The 21,674-nt window shown below is 40.8% G+C and overlaps 1 protein-coding gene and 2 long non-coding RNA genes across 3 annotated transcripts in view; 2 read left to right on the top strand and 1 right to left on the bottom strand.

The window, feature by feature from the left end:
• Positions 1–1,020, bottom strand: part of PTPRK (protein tyrosine phosphatase receptor type K) — a 391,893-nt gene extending 390,873 nt beyond the window's left edge. Inside the window, 1 exon segment of the mRNA XM_030447604.1 lies at positions 876–1,020. Coding sequence (XP_030303464.1) covers positions 876–987 — 112 coding nt within the window. The 5' untranslated portion in view covers positions 988–1,020.
• Positions 1,021–1,917: 897 nt separating this feature from the next.
• Positions 1,918–4,436, top strand: LOC115598125. Its single transcript, XR_003987405.1, has 3 exons — positions 1,918–2,029; positions 3,301–3,362; positions 4,084–4,436. It is a non-coding gene; the product is annotated as an uncharacterized LOC115598125 (long non-coding RNA).
• Positions 4,437–11,702: 7,266 nt separating this feature from the next.
• Positions 11,703–13,873, top strand: LOC115598149. The gene is made up of 3 exons (XR_003987427.1): positions 11,703–11,940; positions 13,141–13,187; positions 13,846–13,873. It is a non-coding gene; the product is annotated as an uncharacterized LOC115598149 (long non-coding RNA).
• The last annotated feature ends 7,801 nt before the right edge of the window (positions 13,874–21,674 follow it).

Below are 21,674 nucleotides of genomic sequence, written 5' to 3'. Positions count from 1 at the left end.
CTTCAAAGTCCGGCACACGAGTCCCCGCTGTGCCAAGGCACAGCGCAGGATGTGCTGCCCCCTGCCCTGCCCTCACAGAGCGACCACCCCAGCCTCAGCCCCGCCGCGGGCTCTGCTCTCTCCCCCGGGGCCAACAACTCACCGCCGCACCGCCCGCAGCTCCCACCGCCCGGCCCCGCGGGCTTTTATTCCGCCGAACCCTGTGGCGTGGGGCGGGGGAAAGGGGCGAGGAATTCGTGTCTTTCAAACAAAACAGACGCCGGCCCCATATGCCGCGTTCCCTCCCTTCCCTCTCTCGCCCACCACTACCAATTATTTTTTTTCTTTCTTTTTTTATTTTCTTTTTTTACGGGGGGGGAGGGGGAATTCCGGTAGCCGCCGGCAGCCGGGGCCGTGCCTCCTCGCCTCACACCTCGGGGCGAGGGGAGCGGGCGGAAAAAAGCGGCCGGGGCTCCCTGGGGGCTGCGCACCTGGCGCCGGGAAAAGTTTGACCGAGGGAAGGAAGGGGGGAGGCAACAGCGCCGGCACTGCTGGCAGCATCGCCGCCACCACCTGGGAGGGAGGAAGAGGAGTAAGAGGGAGGAAGGGGAGTTTGTGAGGCGACCGAAGTCCGCGCCCTGGCCGCCCCTGCGAGTACAGCGCCGGAGCCTGCGAACACGCGTGGGTCGCCCTCCCCGCCACACAACGCCCCGCGGTGTGGCGAGGGTGCAGCCTCTGCAGCCCCACCGACGCCCCTCGGGAGCAGGAGCCCGGTCCCGGCGCGGTGCCACCCGCGATCCCCACCGACTCCCCTCCCCTTCCCGGTGGGCAGACCCGGGCGCGGCGCGACCCCTCCGCGCTGCCCGCCCGCACGTGGGCGCCCAGGGACAACTCACCTGCGGAGAGCTGGGCCTGGGCCGCCCCGAGCAGGGCAGGCGAGCAGCCGGCCAGCAGGGCGAGCGCCGCCAGCAGCGGCAGCGAGGCGGCGGCGCCGGCCCCCCTGCCCATGCCGACTTGCGGAGAAGTTTCCGAAAGAGGCCGGGGCTGCCCCGGCCCGCGGCGGCGGGCGGAGCTCGCCTCGCCCTCCCCGGCGCCTCGCCAGGAGACCCCCCGCGCCGAGGGGCGCCCGCTGGCCCCGGGGCCGCCCGCTGGGGCAGCCGTCTGAGGCGCGACGGGCGCAGCAGCGGCGGCGGCGGCACCGGCTCCCTTCGTACTCCGGAGTTACTTTGCTGCTGGGCGAGCGGGGAGGGAGGGAGGAGCCGAGTGCGCACGTCCAACCCCCGCTCCCCGACACTTGGCAGGGGGAATGTGGGACTCCGGCCCGCAGCCCGGCGCGGGCGGAGCGGCGCCCGGCAGCGCCTCCTGCTGCAGGCGCGGGGGCCAGCACCGGCTCGAATCGGCGCTGCCCGGCCCGGCTCGGCTCGATTCGGCGTTTTTCTGCACTGCTTGGCTCTTCTCCGCTCCCTCCGGCACGGCAAGGCACAGCCTGCCTCCCTGCCTCGGAGCGGCGCGGCTCGGGATGGCCGTCTCTCCTGCCGGCTCTGCGAGACCCTCTCCGCTCGCAATCCCCCGCCCTGGGAACAACCTGCCGCCTCCGGAGGAGAAGAAGGCGCCGGGCTGGGGAGGTCGGGGCAAAGAGCACGGCCTGGGGCTCTTGGGAGGGGAAGGTCCAGCCAGCCGCCCCGGTGCGATGTGGTGGCTGCTCCTGCTTGCAGGAACGAGTTAGAGATCGAGTGCCGAGCGTTGCGTTATCGCCGTGCATCAAGCAGCCTGGCCGCCTCTTCGAGCCGGGGTTTGTGGTTTGTTTTGTTGTTTGTTTTTGGGTTTTTTTTTTCTTTTCTCCCCTCTCTTTGGAAACACTTGTCTGGTTCGTAATGCCGGTGAAGGCTCATTGATTTAACCTGAAGTTGTAATAAACGGTGTTGCCATTCATCCTGTCATTTCCACGTGTAATGTATAGCCGACCTTCCAGGCAGGTCTATATGCAGCTGTACGACTCCGACACCCGCGGGTTGTGAAGCAGGAGATTCTCGCCAGATCCAGAGCCCAGGTATGCCATATATTAAAAGGCCTCTTTCTCTGTCTCTTGAAAGCACTGGAGGTCGATATACTACCAGAGCTTAAGACCCTAAAAAACATTTAGGGTAACAGATAAAGGCACTAGTGGTAAGAGATAAAGGTACTAGTGCTGGAATTTCTGTTTAGATAAGCAAAATTTCCTCCAAGTTTTACCCTATTTTTTATTAGCTTCCTTTTTTTTGTTGTTGGTTTTTTTGGGTTTTTTTTTTGTTTTGTTTTTGCACGGCAGCTTGTAATTAGAGATGATGTATAATGATTGCAACAGAACCTGAAACCTCTGGAAACTCGCAGGTTTTATTGCAAACTAGAAATTCAACCCGGGTTCATCAAAGGTCTGCTGTGATTCCAAATCCTTTCCAGCCAATGTATGGCAGTTGATAGGTTTGCTTCTAAACCCCTGAAACCTTCATGTTTTCATAGACAGAAAAAAAGTGCAACATGGCAGTTTGCTTTGTTCTACAAACTTGCGTGAACTTCACACCCCAAAAAAACCCAACACAGAAATGCTCCACATCTGAAAACCCCTGTACTTTTCGGATGGAGTAGCTTAGAACCAGCTTGCATGCTTACTGTGAACTATAAAATGATGTGCTTCAGTGAACACTGGCTCTTTGTTTGAACTTTGAGGAGGATGGAAGCTGGGTGAGGCAGATCTCGTGACACCTGGTGTTTCAGGAAGGATGGGCTATGTACCGGGTCCAAGTAAACACGGGAAATTCTTCTGAGCAAGGAGAAGGCAAGTAGTGTGCCAGCCCAGCTTCTGAACGTGTTAGGCTACATCACCGTTTCTTGCTTTGTGGATAATTTTAATAAAAAAAAACATTAACAGTTCATCTTGCTATGGGGGTGGAGGACTACACATACATCTGATGCTGTTCTTTATGCTGGGAGCTATTAGACCCAGTGCTGTAAAAAATAAGTTCAAGCCAGATAACTAATGAATGGTTTGGGAGGTCAGGAGAGAAGAGGACTAATGCCTGTTTACCCATAACCTCCATGGCAGTCTCACAGCTGTCTCTGGTGACCAGCACTGTAGGTCACCACGTTGTGAGAGAGGTTGTTAGGTGATGGTGAATGTGAAACTGCTCCATTTCACCACTGTGAGGTGATTCACCACTGCCCCCCAGCCACCTGTGCTTATCCATATAGTTTCCATGTATTCTAGTGGCAGTCTCCTTTCCCATTGGCTCACATTCCTATTCAAAAGTCAACAAAGGATTTTGATTGTTATTCTTTCCTTAGCTGGAGAATTCAAGATGGAGAAGTATGGGTGAGATGTGCATGATAGCCCACTCTTCCTCTAGGTATGTATCTGTTGAGCTGTTACGTGTTGTTCACTGTGTCCTTCCACTATACTTGGCATCCTGACAAATAATTGAACTTACAAATCAGGTTTGAGGTAATTTCTATGTGATAAGACATGAATGGATTTATTTTTACATTATTAGAGCTCTAAATGTTTAACAGTCTTTTGAATTTTCAATTGAGCAAATCATATTCATATTACTTTTTGCACATATTCTTAAAACTGTCTGCTCTAACAGCATGTATGCTGAATGCAGGCCAAATATACCAATAGAAAAATGGAGAGACCCCACAGTAATGCCTTTTCCTTCAGCTTGAGGGATATTTGGAACTTCAAGAAGGTACAGTCTTTATAAAGTGTCAAATAAGTCTCTGTCAAACTCAAGAAAATTTGGTTCTCAAGCTCCTCTAGGTCTCTCCACCCTCTTTGCATTCCATGTTAAAACTTCCACACTATAATTTTGGGTGTTGCTAAGCACATCACAACATTTTTTAACACAAGCTATCATTGAATTTTGTTCATAATGCGTGACAGATGTCTACCACAGAATATCATCCAGTAAGAGTAAAATATCTTAAATTAGCAATACTCCAATGCTATATGATAGAATTCATATATAACATGGTATTTCAAATGATATTTGCACAGTCTGTGAAATATAGTAAAATACATTCCTAACCAGTAAATATTTCTCTCTTTCCTCTTTTTTTTCCCCCCAGGAACTTCTAACCACTTTTCTTTAGTACAAGAGAGATTTAAATGATTTTTTCCAACCCAAAAAATCATATACTTGAGGGTTCTCATTATCCTGCTGCTCCCACCAAACTTTCCACCTCTCTGCACGTTTGTATCCTTTGTGAAAACTTGCTCAGTTATTTTATGAACCTTAACAAGATCCAAGACATTGGAGCTCTAGTTCTTCAAGACTGGACATCCTAGAGAAAATCGAGGACTGTAGTGACTCAGGTTTTCTTATTGTTATCTAGTAAACCCCACAGCAGTGTCTTCAATGCATATTGACTTCTGAAAAAACATTTCAGTACGATCTGCAGCAAATTTCAATTAAATATACTAGTTTATTGCCTAGTGCTTAAAGAGGCCTTTTTAGACTGTACTAATTCCACAGAGAACCAGCAGCCAGTTCTCTCACCATAAAAATACTGATGCCTTTGAATTGTCTCTGCTCATAAAGCTGCTTTTCAGATACAAATATGGGGCACGTAGAGGGTCTAAAAAGGATGGGGATTCACTGCTGCATATCAGGTGTGTACATGTGGACTAGGACAACAGGACAGAGAGGAGTACCCCATGTTCACCCAGCTTCTTGTGGTATATGTGGTTCCTTGATGGGAACAGGACATGCAACAGGGAAACTGTCCTGTGACTGTCAGTCTCCAGAGGAACATCTGCAGCTCTTGCTCAGGTTCTCCAACCCCTTTGTCAACACATTCAGTGAGAAGTTCATCTGATTAGAGAAAGCTGTGTGTCGTTTCTCATCCTGAGCCTCCATTTCTCACTTGACTACCCTTCTCAGCAATGTCTACCTTTCCGGCTAGAATTTTCCATTCTTTAAACATATTCTTTACCCAGAGATGCGATATTATTTTGGTCGGCTTGTCATTTCTGCAGTTTTGATAAAATAGTCTGTGATTTTTCTAAAAAAGAGCACATTCCTTATTATTGACCAAATCCTGTCTTATTTTTTCTTTGAGCAAACAAAGTAGTTGACAAGTGAAATATAGCATGGGAATACCCTTCAAGAAGGAGTGAGGCACAGCCTTGTTCTGAAATAAATTGTTTTACTGAATTCCATCCCTTCAAAATTACATTGTACTGTACATTCCTTATGTCAGGGTCTCACCCAGAAAGAAACTGATCTCTGAGTTCGTAGAAACATCAAAGGAACTGTTCTGTAAAAGTCTCTATTGTGATAGAGTCTTGTTCTGTAAGACACTATCTATAGCAAGGGACACTGAGAACTGGTCTTTGGGAGGCAGCTAGTAGGTGAAGCTCAGTATATCTATGAGTGATTATGAATGCATTCAACTCCTCAGAACTGTTTAGTTTTTAAAAAGTTCTTGCATCACATTTTCTGCATGTATGAGTTTAAACTAATACATCTTTCCATATTACCTAGAAACCTTTTGCTAGTCATCTACTACCCTCATGCCATTCAGCACAGCTTCATGCTCTTATTCCTCATAAGAAACATATGAGGAAGCATAATGTGCCCTTGGGAAAGATAACAACAAGACTTAACAAGTTTCTGAGGACTTGCATAGGTGCAGTGCATTTCTGTAATGATTAGCCAGTCCTTTTTAGCTTTTTGTACCTGTACCTACTGCTTACAGTGGTTTGAAAGCACACAGGGCTTTCAAGCCCACAACACTAAAGCTGAGCTTGAACTTAGTAAGGTGTTCACTCAGGTTTTGGAACAGCTCCAAAGGGGCACTCAGTGTGCCCTTCAAAGACTCATAAGAAATTGGAAGAAAAATGGGCAGATGGCCCATGTGTTGCCACTGAAGTACAGCAGACAGAGATCCTACAGTAGGGAATGGTTGAGTTGCATGAGGTCTTGCAGGTGTTCAGCTGGTGCAGTGAAAACTAGAATCTAATAGAAAAATAAATGTAAAAGCATAATATATAGATGTGCTGTCTAGGGAGATTGTTTTAGCAGCCACTTTTTTGGCTAAATAGTTGGCTGTGATCGGTAGGAGAAATCACACAGTATTGCTTCTGTTCCCTTACTAGGTAAACCTTCAGGTATTTGTGGCTTGATTGGGTAAACACTCACATTTAAAATTCATTGAGTAGAATGTTTCTAAAAGTTAGTGGATGAAAGAAACAAAGTGAAAGCAAAATCAATTTGGTTCAGAATCACACCGTGTTTTTCATCCAGCTTTCACTCGTCTTTGAATGTTTTGATTGGCACAGGCAATATGGCTGTATTTTGTACATAAAAAGAAATGCAGAGCTGAGTGATTTCCACTCGAGAACCAGTTTGTGAGCATTGTCAAGTGATAGGCCTGGAAATACTTAAATATCTCTTCTTGGACCATTTTTTTATGTTTGTTTTTTTTGTTGTTTTTTTTTTTTTCACAAGATGTGATTCAGAGGTTACAGAGGAACAAAGGATATATTTCATAAAAAACAGGCATCAGAAATGAATTTATAAATGTCAAACCATGGCTTCATTACTGACAAAAAACCAAAAAACTTCAAAAAACTCAAAAATTTCTTTGAATGGTGTGATTCATCTGGGGAAAATAATGACATGCAAGTTGTCTAGAGCCTGAAGACCTCTCACAGTGTGGTTACGTCCAGTTGTGCTATATCCAGTGATCAGTTTATTAACGGTCCTTGAAGGCAAATTAATTATTTAGAAGTACAATAAATTGAGAATTCAGTCTTCCTCTGTTAATGGAAGTATCATACTTGAGATTACCATAAGATTCTCAGTACTAGACATTGCTGAACTCTTTATCTGAAAGAAGACCTATTTGAGAAAACCTCGAAGTGAAATAAATAAGGCTTACAAATTTACTTCTAGGTAATGCAGAGCTCTGTAGTGTTTAGCATCTCTGCTGGGATTAGTAGTGACTTTATTTGGCTTACCCAGGCATAAATGTCCAATATAGATTACTGCAAAACCTATTACTGAAATTAAAGAAATCTAGGCTTGGCTTTGAGGAGAGCAATTACTCTGCTTGTAATAATTTTTGGTGTTATAGTGGTATATTCAAAACTTTTATGAGACCCAGATTCTTACATATCTCCACATCTTCTCATTAATTGGAAATTGATACACATGAGGGTAGCTGAGGAGTCTGCCTGGATATAAAACCATCTAAAGAACACAACCCTGAGCATAAACAAGCACCAGTAAGTGACAGTATAAAAAGCATTACCTATTCCTCCAACACATTCATCCATTCAAAAGGAATATATTCAGGTTCTTGCTGGTAACCAAGAGATATATCTAAGATTTGAATAAGAAAGAGGCTCAGGAAGCCCAGAGTATGATTCAACCTTACCTTCACAAATCTTAATGATACCCAGGAATGAAAACTGGAATCTGCAATCAATCAGTCTGTACTCAAGGGAACAAGAATGTGATTAAAGATATTTCAAGTCCAGTACTATACTCATATTTATTTTTGCAGTCTCAGTGACTACAAACTGAAAGCAAAACTATGGCTCAGATATGTGCACTTCATACCTGTGGCTGTGCTGCTTATCAGTGACAGCCCACTTGGAAAGGAAAGGTGACATCTGGCAGAGATTTTCCAGCATTACCTGCAACAGGACAGGGAAAGATGCTGAACAAAATATAGCCCTCTCTTCTTCAGCTTACCATGTTAATTTTTTAGCTGGGGTAGGGATTTATGACCTCACATAGAATGGAGGCATAGATGGGGAATTATTTCTTCAACTCATATAAAGCCAAGGAATTGTTGTTAACACTCTGAAGATGCTTTCACAGAAATAATTGCTAAAAATTCCTGGGTGCCATCTTGTCTATGGTTTTAGGCAGATTTCATCCCTGAGGGCAATTAATCAAGCCACATTAATACATACTCAGCAGACTCACAAGTCACAACTGATGTCTGGTGCAGTGATTGCTCACGCCATTCTACAAAAGCTTTCTCTATTGGAAGAGTCTTTCATAAGCCGCTACTAAACATCTCTTCCAAAGCAGAAGGTCTCATCAGATAAATCTTACAAACTCATAAAGACTTAGTCTCTGGTGCGCAACAGCTATTTTCTTGTTGCTCTTAGACCATTACTGCCTCCATCCAGTGTATTTTAATTCCAAGTTTCCAGTATGACTTTCAGGTTTCTACCCTAAAGCCCTAAGTTTCCACTTTTATGTTCCTTCATTTCAGAGCTAAAGTATCTTCTTTAATTCCATTTTGAAAATAAGTTACTAAAATAAAAAAGCTACCTAGTCCAGGAATAGATGTATATATATCTTATCCAGAGTAGGCAAACCTCCGCCCAAAGAGTTTGTTGGCTGTTGAATTACCATACTCTGTCTTTGCTGGATGGTAAGTGACTCACTCTGGATTACTGAATATCAGGATGTTGGAGTCATGTGTAAAATTATTCCATTCTCTCTGCACCCCCCACTTCCCATCCCCATCTTTTTTAGTAATCTAAAACTTGCCTTTCTTATGTTTAGTTTTAGTTGTGTCATACTTGGAACATTTCTTCTTTCTCTAGAATACATCTATAGAACAAATCAGAAAAGCTGGGGAAAACAGCATTGCAAAAGACAATGCTATCTGAGAGAGGATACTGTAATCTATTTAATAATAATTTTATTAAAATCTGAGGACTGTTGAAAAGTAAAAACTCTATAGAGCATAATTAGTGGGATTTACTTTGGAACTTGTTAAGCAATTTTTTGTTTCTTGAAAAGAAGGTTCACCCAGACATGTATGTGAAAATTTTTGCCTGGTCCAGTTGTTTGTATTAATTTTAAAATATATCTCCTGGATTCTGATTTTTTTTTCCAGTTTAATGCAACTCCAAGGACAATGTCTTTACATTCTATATCGAATAATCTGGCAGCTTTTATAATTAACTTGGATACTTTTTTTTCTGCCTGGGGTGATTCCCTAGTCTCATGGCTATCACTTCATCAGCTGAGCCACATTACTATCCATTTCATCTCAACAGTGACAGACTAGGGGACAGAAGAACAGTTCAAATGCATCCCAGCCTTCATCAAGTGTGAAAAATATATTGTACTGCATTACTATCCTTTATGTACTGTAAATATGCCCAGATCCTTTGTTTTGCCCAACTCTTTCCAGATGCCACTTCCCTCAAACAAATCACAGTCCTCAGGTTCTCAGCAATATTTGCTTGCAGGCTGAAATGTGCTTATGGATCTTCCTTTAGACTACAAGAAGATAGTTTCTCCAGGTTCAACAACTGGATTGATACATCTTATTGTTGTGCTCTGCATTATTCTGTCCTGCTCTTGAACTGTCATCTCTTCTGGGTAGGAGTATTTTGGATGCAAACAGAAGCCAAACAACTTTATAGCATTGATAGCTGTAGTAGCATTGATACAGTTTGCAAAGTTATGTTCCTGCCCAAAGGACTCACCATTTTTCACCTCAAGCCTGGGTTTCGGTAGCTTGTTATCTTCCTAGATCAAAACTGCTCCAGCAGACCTGAGGCAATCTGTAAGATCTCAGCCTGTTTTTCTGCACGTTCTGGTCCTCTCCTCTCCCCTCTGGGCTGCTCATCCTCCAGAGAAGAAGGACAGGGTTCTCTTCCAGGTGCAGATACCTCAAAGTGTTTAAGAATGAATCTGACCCCAAAGAAGTGTAGCATCACTGTAACTTCTAGTGAATCTGATCAGCTAGGAAATTCTAAAATACTTTTTAGGTCCTGTCCACAGTAAATTGGCTCATTTGTCTAATTCTTGGTGTCCCAATGAGAGGCAGTGGGTAGTTGTTTACTCCTCTTACAGTGCCCACCTGAGTGCCAGCACTTAATGACTGCTGACTACTTGGCACCACTCTAATGATAGCACTGGCAATAACACCACTAAAACAACAGTGACATTAAATTGTTTGCCCAGAGGAGATTATAGAAAATGATAAAGCAAAAGAAGAAAACTATAAATATAAATTATGTTAGTCTTGGAGAAAATCACTAGTTTATTCAGCAGGAAGGAAAAGATAACTACTGTTAGAAACTCTGCAGTTCCTACAGATGAAGGGTTGAGAAGCCTATTAAATCCACATAACTACAGGTTTTATTTGGACAAAATATAGATTCAGAAAGAACCTGTCCTTGCACAGCTGAAATGCCCTTTATTCTGCTTTCTTTCCTCTCTGGAGTAATTAGCTATGGTAGCAATTCAAACGTGGTTGCCTGGCATTTATAACTAGAATTGTTAATTCCAAAATGCTAAATATTTCCTTTAATAAGGAGTAGTCTGCCTAAAATCTCAATTTTGCTTATATTTTTACATTTGACGTTACAAGTAGCATAACAGATTATTGTACTTTTGAGAGTATATGTTCTCCCTGTTTTTCAATATGTTCACATGATGCATTTTGTAGCACTTCTGGTCTAGTTATTCTGTTCTTTCCTTTACATCATCAATGAGAGCCCTGTCCAGCAACACTGGCTTTCTGTGTGGTACTGTGAATAGTCCCACTGAAATCAGGGCCTGATGATTATGGCTTGCTAGTTTGAGCCAGATCTTATAACTTCCCCCAACTCTCCACGCCTTTCTGAGGGGGTTTTTCAAACCATTTGGAAGAGTAAAATGTAAATTAGAACACCCAAACCAGGACAAATGCAAAGTACCATTAAAAATTTATGAGATTTCAAGATTTAGCTTGTAAGCCCACCAGAAGGCTTTCTGTGTAACTTCACAGAATCACAGAACATGGTCAGGAATAACCTCTGCTAAGTGGCACTTGTGCTCAACTAAATCAAAGGTCTGAAAAAGCATTCAGTCTTTATTTTTGAAGTCTTTCTTTAACTAACACTTGCTTCATAATGGATTTCAATGACTAATCTACTTAATTTTGAAAATGTGTCAAGCTTTAAGTTCCAAAAATTGTTCTTGACAGAGTCTCTCTAAATTAGTCTTGCTTTTGCCTACACTAATTATTGTTTTATCTATGTACTATAGATCTCAGAGGGGGTTGTCAGTAACAAGTTGATTAAAAATATATTGTTAGCAAGCACTTAAGTTGAAATTATTTTTACTGTAATTTTTTTAATTGTCAGCTGTCAGGGATTTGAGTCATGCCTGATTTACAATGAAATCTGCATTTCTAACATCTGGAGAAGATAGGTTATTCGATTGGCTTATGCTAAAAAAGAGTACTCCAACAAGTCTTTGGGATCACAAAGTAGAGGCTTATCTGTCCAGTCATGGATTATAAGCAGTCTCATTAATATTTTTCAGGTTACCACATGAGGGGGTTTTTATAACCATGGTTGCTATACAGCAGGTAGTGTGCCTAGCAGCATGCACAGGTGCCAGAGAGGTTTGTGATCTTCTCATCCTGCAGTGTTCAAAGTTTTAAGGATTATCTTGAAGCAAATGTTTGATGGATGGCATACAGTGCTCTTCCATCCGGCACTGTGAGTCATAGCATTATGTATTGTACCAGTTTATTCAACTTCCACAGACCAGTGTATCCCACACAGAGACCTAAGTGTGCCTTTTTTGTTTCTCTAAGGATAAACTTTCTGATTCTACTTTATATTCCTTATCCACAGCTTGTGAAGTGGAGATGTGGAGATGGTGACTTGACTGTTTTTTTCTTTTTCTTTTCTTTTTTTTTTTTCATATGGAGAAATAAGCCTTGATTAATGATGAGTTTCTGTTCTCAGTGTTCTTTCTTGTAGAAGGCAAAACCTGTTTTCTGTGTGTGGAAGATGACAGATTGACAGCCCTGGGAAACTGGAAGCCCTCTGTTTATTCCCGGTGCAGATACAACACAACTAGTGAAAATGCAAGTTTCTGTGAGCTACCCTGCCAATGTATTTCAGCCCTGATCTACAAGTCCAGGGGAACATTCAGGACACTAGAGGTTATTTTAGTTATCTAGGCTATAAAGTACTTTTCCTTTGCTGAAGCTACCCACCACTGTGATGGCAGTTTCTGTGATCTGGATGTCTGAAAACATCAGCTTTCATTGAGCAGTGATCACATGGCAGTGACTTTCATTTAGGACTGATCTGGCCTGAATTTGAACTCTGTTTCATAGATAAATAGCTTAACATCTTGTTTCCAATTACCTGGTCCTTCCAGCTACTCTGAGTATCCCATGTTTGAAGAAAAAAATTAAAAAAAAAAAAAACCAAAAACTTCTATTTTGCATTTGTTTGACTGGGAAAAGGGATCTTAGCTAATGATGCACAGTACTAGTTACATTCATTTCTCTGCTTTGGTGCCCCTTTGAAACTGATGGGGATAAGCCATGAGTTTTTGTGACTCTTCTTGCAGGGCTATAAGTTGAATAAATTTAGATGGAGTAGCTGGGGGAGTGTCCTGAGCACGTGAGGGTAGAAAATGTAGAAAATGAGTGGTTATTTGCAAGGTGATTATTGCAAGAGATTTTCACAGATTTAGATTAAGAGGATTACAGATGGAAAAACACTTGAATGCCATTTTGAGAAGTGGAACACTGGAGTTATAAACGAGGTGATATTGTTAATGATTGGTTTCTTAGGACATCGCTGTTTAAAGGAAGCCAAAATTAAACCAGTATTCTGTGGGGGGGATAGGAAAAGGAACATGTTGGCTGGGGATACGGCTGTTTCAGGACAGCAGGCGTTGGTGAAGCAGAGGAAGAGATGGAGGCAGGAACACTCTTGTGATCAAAGAGAACTAGAAGACAGGAAAAAACATGCAGAGGAAGGATGACCAAAGAAACTCCTTGGGATCTTCCATGCCTGGCATTTAGTCATACTGCAGTACTCAGAAACTGAGCTAAGATCATGTGACTTTATGTGACTGTGGGTAAATTTTGGTCAGGGATCTATTCAGCAGTCAGCCCAAGTGAAATAAACCTTTTTGGTTTGTTTTGTTTTGTTTTTCTTTTTCTTTCCTTAAAAATAAGGTTCTGTAGAGGCCTGGTGGAAGGAGTTCAACAGTTGCAGAAATTACTGAGGGGTCATTCTGTGACATTTGGTCTTTGTGAACACGCAGTACTACCTTGCACTGCTAAGGTGGCAATGTATGATTAATATTGCAATTAATAGCTCATGTTTCTCCCCTGTGCACCCAGGTCTGAAACCTGATTCAAGAGATCTTGCTGCAGCTGCCGTGTTCTAGGTACAGCTCCCCTGTGCTTTTATAACACTGTAACTAATATTTCAATGCTATTCTAGTCCCAAAGCCCCCCAGTCTTATTTCTTTTTATTTCCACATACTTGTTTTCTACAAGGATGTGAATATTCTCTCCATGTCAATGATGGTCAACCTAATGCTGAACTCTATGCTATTTCTGTATTCCCACACTGAATTCTAGAGTGTGACAGCAATTCCTTCTGTTCTCCAAGACAAGGAGGGAACTCATACCATAAAAGACTGAAGGAATCTGGGCCACTGTTAGTCCTTTGCAAGATCTTTCCATCCTGCTCTAGAATCTGCAGAAGCCCAGACATTCCACATCTCTGCCTGGTGAAGAATTTTGACACATTTCGTGTGCTGTAGGGTTTTGAGAACATTAAGGAGCCTTCTGAGAGCTGCCTGAAAAAAGGGCAAGATAGAGGCTGTGAATCTGCTCTCCTAACATTTTTTTTTCCTCTTCCTGAGTGGCCAGTATGTATATCTTCATGCCTCATCTACGAACATCATATCCTATCAGGAAAATCTCTTTTCTCAGTAACTGAGAAAAATATTTGCTCTGTTTGCAATTTCATGCATTATCATGTGATAACAAGACTGTTATTTGAAAAAACTCTGTTGATTTTCTGTCTTATAATTACAGTGCTAACGTAGTTGTTTGTTGAAACCCTTTCCAGTCCCCGAGGCCATTTTTATATACAGCTTAGGTCAGTAATAAGTATTTTTATGTCTTACTTGAATTACTATTAAAATATTAAGTTTTTTGCTATTTGTAAACTTTTCTATCAGTTCAGTTAAAATTTGGAACATTAATTTGCTTCAGTGAGCATCATCTGAAGTGTATGTACTTCATTTTTGCGTTCATTTTGTCAGCTGTACATCCCCCATACCATATGGTATGATATTGTAAAAGACAGCTAAATCTTTTCTGCACGGTAATTGTTTTTATTTCTATTAAAAGAGTAAGGCAGAAACAATAGGTACAGTGAAGGCATGCAATCTTTGGCATGTCACTAAATCCTTGATGTCTATTAAGACCCCACCTAAACATGCAATTCCCTTGACAGAGCACGTAGGAAAGCCTTTCTCCATCTGCTGTTTTTGCTGATGAGATGTCAAATGTCTTTACAGATACTCTCATAGAAAAGGAAGTAAATGCAATTACAGGAATCATGCCTTCAAAGCACCATTTGAGAAACAAGAAAAAAAATTATATATACTAGATCACCTCTGAGAATTATTACAAATTGTGTTCATTTACAATCGAAAAGAACAATACCAGATTTTTATAGATTGGTATATATATAAAAGATGATATTTGAAATATCCATCTATCTCTGCTTATTCAGCTGTCCTCTTGTCTTCAAACTTACAGTTTAGCACAGAATAAGAAAATAGCTTTTCTCAAGTTTAAATAAATCTAGTAGGACTAACTAATCTGATTATTTTGAGAGGACCAGTGCTTTAAACGTTGTGGAAATGTTAAATGTTAAAATCATCCTAAATATTTGCCTCAACCTCATCTAGAACAGCTTTGTGCAGTGGCATTGTACAGTTAGATGTATGCACACAGATGTGCTTTCAGAACAATGGCAAATAGTTACAAAAGACACATTACTTGTTTTGCTTGTTGTAATGTACCGGTATGGAATTAAAGCATTTCCTTAGAAACTCAAATCATAATTATACCTTTTTTTTGTTAACATGACTAAACAAAAAAAAAAATGTCCAGAGCCAATGAACCGACATCTTTTGACGTTTTTGTTGACTGATGTTTTTTTTACACAGAAGTAAACATGGCAAGCAGGACTGAAGAACTTTTAGACAGGGATTTCTTTCATATTCACAATCATTTGCTTGAATTGAAGTGCAATCTTAAAAGCATGCTGAAAGAGTGTGTATGAAAATAAAACTGTCTTTGTGAACCATTGGTGATACATTTTCTGTGTTCCCAAATATAGGTGTAAATTGAAACAGAGTAAAACTAGCAAGAGCAAACAGGAAAAGAATTAAAACACTATGTCTTTGTTGTTTTGTTTCCTTTGCTGTAGAGTGCAATCAATACTTTACAACAGGGTTAATGTGGTCTTTTCAAACATGCTATTATTCTTTCAAAATATCACAATAACTTTATTAGTTATGCTGTCTGCAGTGTTTCCAATCTGACAGGATTGTGTGGGTGTTCAGATTGTAAGTAATTTTCTTGGTGCCCTCTATTGGAGTATTTTCCTTGAGTGCTAACAATAGCAGCTAGCATGACACAGCTGCACAAAATTGAAGTGGTGGAAGTTTTAATTCTAATTAGTATAATTAACACAAACAAAAAACTGTGCCCCACTCAGAGACTTACACTTTCTGCTTAATAGTTATTGAATATTCAGATTCCACATCTGATGGTCCTTTATTCTTCAAGTGAGGTTGTAGTGGCTGATTTATTATTTTTTTCTAGCTTCAGTGACACTCAGGTGCACTGAAAGGTATTTTAAAATATAGCCTAGTGACTGCTCTGGTAGTTAGTTTTTGTATACTTCTTGTACCTTACTTTTGAAAAACATCTGTTTCATAAATATATAAATGTGAATAATTCTTGCCCCCATTTTGTATAGCAGTACCTCTTGCTTTTGGTTTTACATTAATTCTGTGAAATAAGGCAAGAACAGAGGCTTCTTCCTTTGCAAAAGAATAAAAATTTAGCAAGTGTAGAAATAATCTGACCAGCTACACCACTGTATTGAATGCCTCAACCAATGCCCAGCCTTCAGGAGGGGAAGAACAATACCATCCAACTTATTGTTTAAGGAGATTTGAATATCTTATATATTATTTGAATAATTCACTTCAGAATTGGCTTGGATCCCATGGTCTTGGGCACTATCATCCTAGGTAACATTTTCAACATCCTAATTCTGGGCAAGAAGTCCTTTTTTTTTTTTTTTTTTTTTTTTTTTTTTAAACTCACTCAGGTTTTAATATTCAACCCACTTGTGTATCATTTTTTCTGACAGTTTTTCAGTTGTCTTTTTTGAACCATAGCACCTTAATAAAAAGGAGAATATTATTTCCTTTCTCACAATGAGAAGTGAGAAGTACCTTAGCTACAAGTAGTTGCATTCATGTAGAAAAGTGCTACTCAGTCCTACTGTGCAAAGGAATACGTGGTAGTTTTCAGTACTACTGAGTAAGTATCGCCTATATGGCTGGTACCAATGAACAAAATATGGCAGAAGTCATAATCTGAGAGGGGATTAGTTAACACAGACAGGATAAATATGTTGGCTGGTGCTTATGAAAATGGAAGAACTGAAGAAAACCTTATCTTTTGCAATTAGGTCAATGTTGGGCAATCCTGACTGCCTTACCTGCCGAAGTCAGAAGTGGTCACATCTGCACAAAGTGATAATTTTTCTATTCCTTTTCTTGTCAAGATTGAGTCAATCATCATGTGACAGACCACCCATGTGTAAAAAGCTGTATGTCTGGTGGGAGCTGATATGGAACCTGCAGATGGGCTTACTGGCTTTGAAAAGCAAGTAATTTTCCATTATAACCTCCTGTAGAGGATAAGACCCTGGTACCTTTCAGATGAGCTGTAATAAGGCCATTATTTCTGTTCTCAGATACAGCAACTGATAATTGTGCAAGTTACAGCCTTTTTCTGAACTTCCCTTTCATCTTTCAGTCTGGATTTATATCTGAATATAACACTGAATGAATCACTCACGTTAATTAATCGTCAACATATTAGCTGTATGAGTTGTTTATAACTTCTCTCTACTTTGGCCTCACCTCAGAAATCCATTATTAATAATAATTCTTTTTTATAGAAGCACCCAGTTATAGTTAGGTACTGTGCAAATATGTATAAGAACACAAAGCCATCAAGCATAGAAACTAAAGACAGACAGAAATGAGGACGTTATTACTCCAGTCTGAATCTCTGCAACAGCAGCAGTCTCAATACAGGAGTTTTTTTTCTTCAACTTCCCTCTTCTTTAGAGGTCTCTCATTCTTTCTATGTGGTCCAAAGAACATGTATTTCCTCAAGTATTTTTTAATTTTAAAAGTATTACGTTTTTAGCAGCCCTTTTCATGCAAAAGGATCCAACTTTGGAACTTACATAATTACTGGAATTAATATGGCACAAATGTACATTGCTGTGGTCAATTATAGTATTTTGAAATACTCATCTGGGGTCCAGTAATTAATCTGTGCTTCATTCCAAGTGTTTCTTACAGGATCACTTACCATTAAGAAGTCAGCAAGAATCAGCTGATCTCAACTAGAATAAGTAGTCCTTGTATGGATGTCTAAAAAATGAGGTGTTCCCCAAGAACTACAGAGGAAAAGAAAGAGTTAGATATCCAGAAAGAAAGAATAAATATACTGAAGAATTGAAAGTGCACAATCAGTGAACTAATGATTGTATGCTCTCATAAATACACTTTCTTACTAGGAATTGTAAGGAACTTGGGAGTGAGAGACTGAGATGTTCACAAGAGTCTTCTAAAGGGTGTAGACCATAAAAACCTTAGAGCTGGAAGAAGATGAAAAAGTTTATCACATTTTCCAGAGAAGTGGAAGAAGATGAAACAGCAGCCAGCAGAAGAAGTTGGGAAGGCAGGAGAAACATGAGACCAGAGCAACACCCTGAGCGATGGACTTTTGGCTTTTTTTCTGCTATGGAAATAGCTGTCAAGTAAGGACTGGAAGCAAAGAAGAGAGGAATGAGCTCCCAAGGGGAATGATCTTGAGAATTTAATCTGGGATAAACAGGAAGGCAAAATATTGTGAAGCCCTGTTATGACAGAGTACTTCAAGAGTGGAACAGGACACGGGGGCAGTGTGAATGCCCTGTAGCTGAACTGTACACTCAGTGCGTGGAGAATTACCCTTCTAAAGCACTCCCAAAGAGTTTGCTAAGGTTGCGTTTTGTTTATGGTCAGTCAAGGGAATTGCAAGCCAAGTTCTGGCTGATTAGTCCTATTGGAAACCTGGCTCCCTGTGTGAAGTGTTTGCACTGCCTTAACTGATAGAAACATCCTGACTACATGGGCTTTTGTCTTTTTTATTCCCTTCAACTGGTGATATCCTTGGTCTAGAGAAGATAAAAGTATTGGGTGGGAAGTGTTAGAGTGAATCTAATTAAACTTAATTTACAACTGCAGCTAGCCCCATAGAGGTAATATAGTTTTAAAAATCCAACAAATAACTACATAACATTCTCATGGGTTTTTTTTAAGTTTTTATTCTCTTTAAGTGTTCACTAGCATGGACCTCTGTCAGGACATAGCTAACTGGAGCAGAAAGATTCCACTTCTTCTCACTGCTCTCTACTAAATGCCAACAGAGGACAACTGTGTGTTCTCTACAAGTTATTCAGGTAAGTCTTATCTCAGCTATAGTCACCTGAAGCAGACCAGGTTTGCAGGGAAGCCAGTGAGGCATGTTCCCTGGATCCACACCACCAGCTCTGTAGACTGCCAGGAAGTATCTTCAAATACGTCGTCCATTTGAATTAAGTGTATATCTGTTTCTCACAATGTAGTGGTTCATTCCTCTTTCATCTTGCAAAAGCCAGTATTAAGTAGCTTCAGTCAGTAGCAGTAAAGATAGAAAAATAAAATTGCAGCTAGTGTACCATATGTTGATTTGCAGCTAGGATGCAAACCCTGACTTCAATAACATCTGTGTAAAACAGCTCTGCTATCCAGCTGCCGTCACAGTTTTCTCTTTGGAAAAAAGGGAAATATGTTTCTGTATCTGAGTTCATTTGAGGTACACACTCCAGAGGGGCCAGTTCTAGCATTAAGCCAATCATCAGTAAGACTTAAGATGTACCAGTAAAGCTTGTTATATAGAATCTCACTTTACAAATATTTGGTGTTTATTTTCTGTAAAACAAACCCAATTTTTGTAATTCCTAGATTTAGACACAAGAGGCTTATGCCCCTGGCATTGCTGCCTTCACTGAATATTTACTGTCGCATAAAAGTGATCGGTGAATTCTGTGGTTTCATGGTTTCAGTACTTGAGTAAAGTGACAAAGACTGTGAAAAGTCCAGAACCAAGGATTTTATGCTGAGAATAAGTGCCTCATAGAATTACTGTAGAAGTGGGTGTCATGGTTCAGCAGTTGATCTGGTCACAGCATTTCCGTATTTTTCCGTTGAAATGTGTTGTTTCACAAGTGTGCTATTTCAAGATTTCCTTATGAGTGTAGTGAAATGAGGCAACCAGGTGCCCACCTGTGCCTGATTAGGGTGGGCCCCCACTGCACATGAGCATTGGGGGCCAATAAAAGGTGGGTTTAACACAAGCTCATGCCCACTACCTGGAAATTAGTGGCACCTGGTTGCCTCATTTCACTACATATGAGAGAGGTTCTTCCATCTCCATTAGGACAAGTGACTATCATGGAGGATCTCTATCATCAATTATCTTTTCTGATGATTCAGAGCAAAAGGTTACACTCATCTGAATCTCACACCTTCAGAAATTCTGAGATTTCTGAACAATGTGGACATAAACTTGTAAGAGAGATGTCCCTTGTCTCATGCTAATATAGTAAGTGGGCTCATACCTGCTTTCTGAGTAAAAATGTACTTAGTAAGTCCAAACATCACACGATTCACATGGAACAGTCCAGATAGTGTTTTTACCCTGTAGAACTAGAATCAGATTTTTAAGACACAGTCATTACATTAAATTTATTTCATAAACTCTAAGTATTAGGAAAATTAGGGATATGTTTGGATTTCCTCTTTCCAAAATACAAGAAAAAGTGCAGTAGTAGAGCTATTGCTTCACTGTCCTTTTCCAGTACAAACATATCCAGTTTATCTATTGCCCGTGGTCCTTGTTGCAAGCATTAACATGATGTGTGTTTCCATGTCTTTCTTTGTGTTCTTGGGATCATTCAGAACAAAACAAATCAAGAAGCAACTTCAAACCCAGGGAGTTATTTGTTTTTAAGCTAAATTCACCTCATGCCACGTTTACCCTTCAGATATCTATTTATTTTAAATGGAGCTATGCAAGGGCTATTATTTATTTAGTAATTGCAGGTCGAACAAAACTGTATTAGTGTGGCTTATGGGATGCATTAATGGTATTACAGCATCTCAGAGCCTTGTGATTTAGAGCCATGTGGTGTTTCATGCTACATTCTCAGTGTAGGACAAAATAACCTCTCCTTCAAAGATAAGAGAGTCTAGGACAAAGGACATGAAACACGTCCAAACAGGTCTGGAGGTAAAAAGAAATAATGCTCATCTGGTTTTGAAGATACCTTAATGTAAAAGAAATATTGGAACTGCTTATCTACTTTGAATTCTGGTTTTCCCATTCCCTGGAGAGGAAAAATAACTTGGAAGCAGATTTGTCTGCAGATATAAGTTCTTGATTGCATTTAAGTTCCTTACATGACCAGAAGTGTTTATGATGTACTTCTTCCTTTCCTAATGTGAGAGGGAGCTCTTTGCTTATGCTGCTATTCCATATTTTGTACTCCCAGGTGCTTTACCTTTCAATTTGCATGGAATTTCAGATTATTTTTTAATATCTCTTCCCATCTAGAAATACCTTCAGATTGCCAAGGGGCTGCAAACTGTACAGAAAAGCAGGATGACAAATCAGTTTACTGCTGCTACAGATGGTATTTGTGATGAGATGACAATGACAGGCAGGGTAAGGTCTCTCGTGCCCTCTCTCTGGCACTGCTGAAGCTAGAAGGGAAGCCCCCAGAAGGTCTGTGTGTTGCACAGGACTGTGCTGTACCCACTCCTCTGCAGACCCAGCACCCCCCCAGTGTATACATACAGATGGCCCTGGGATGAGCTGGTGTAAATCAGTGCTTCCCACCCGGCAGACTGTGTGTCCTTGCCATAAATACATGCTGTGCATTATAGATCTGTGTCAGTGTAAAACCCCATCTCTGCAATATTGGGGCTGGGAACATAAATCTATAAAACTCAGGCAAGTAAAATTAAAGTTGCAGTCACTTGGTCCCCTTGACATACAAAATATGGTACTTCATTACATGTTTATTTTTAGTGCATGTACAATGCAACATGAGGGACTTATTGTTGCCATGGGAACCATAACTTTGAACTCCTGACTTTTTATGCATTCATTTTTTTCCCTACTATGTTTTATTAAAAAAATATATAGAAAGATCAGGGACACAAAAAAAACTTTGGACAGAACTCCACTCAGAGGTACATGAGTATGATTAGCACTAGGAGCAGAATAACACGCCTAAAATAATGTCAGTCTTAACGAGTAAACAAAATTATAACCAGCAAAACACAGTGAGTGTGAATACATCTTAATGGATCCATAAACAGGATTCCATAATGCTGCGTGTATATGTCTCAGATTTTCTATATCTGCCCAAATTTTATGGAACTAGCACCTGAGCACAATCATTTTTCTGCAAGGGAAAGACAAATAGCTAGCAAAAGAAACAACAA

This window comes from Calypte anna, chromosome 3, assembly GCF_003957555.1.
Source record: "Calypte anna isolate BGI_N300 chromosome 3, bCalAnn1_v1.p, whole genome shotgun sequence".
NCBI lineage: Eukaryota > Metazoa > Chordata > Aves > Apodiformes > Trochilidae > Calypte > Calypte anna.
This window is presented reverse-complemented; position numbering and strand designations above follow the sequence as displayed.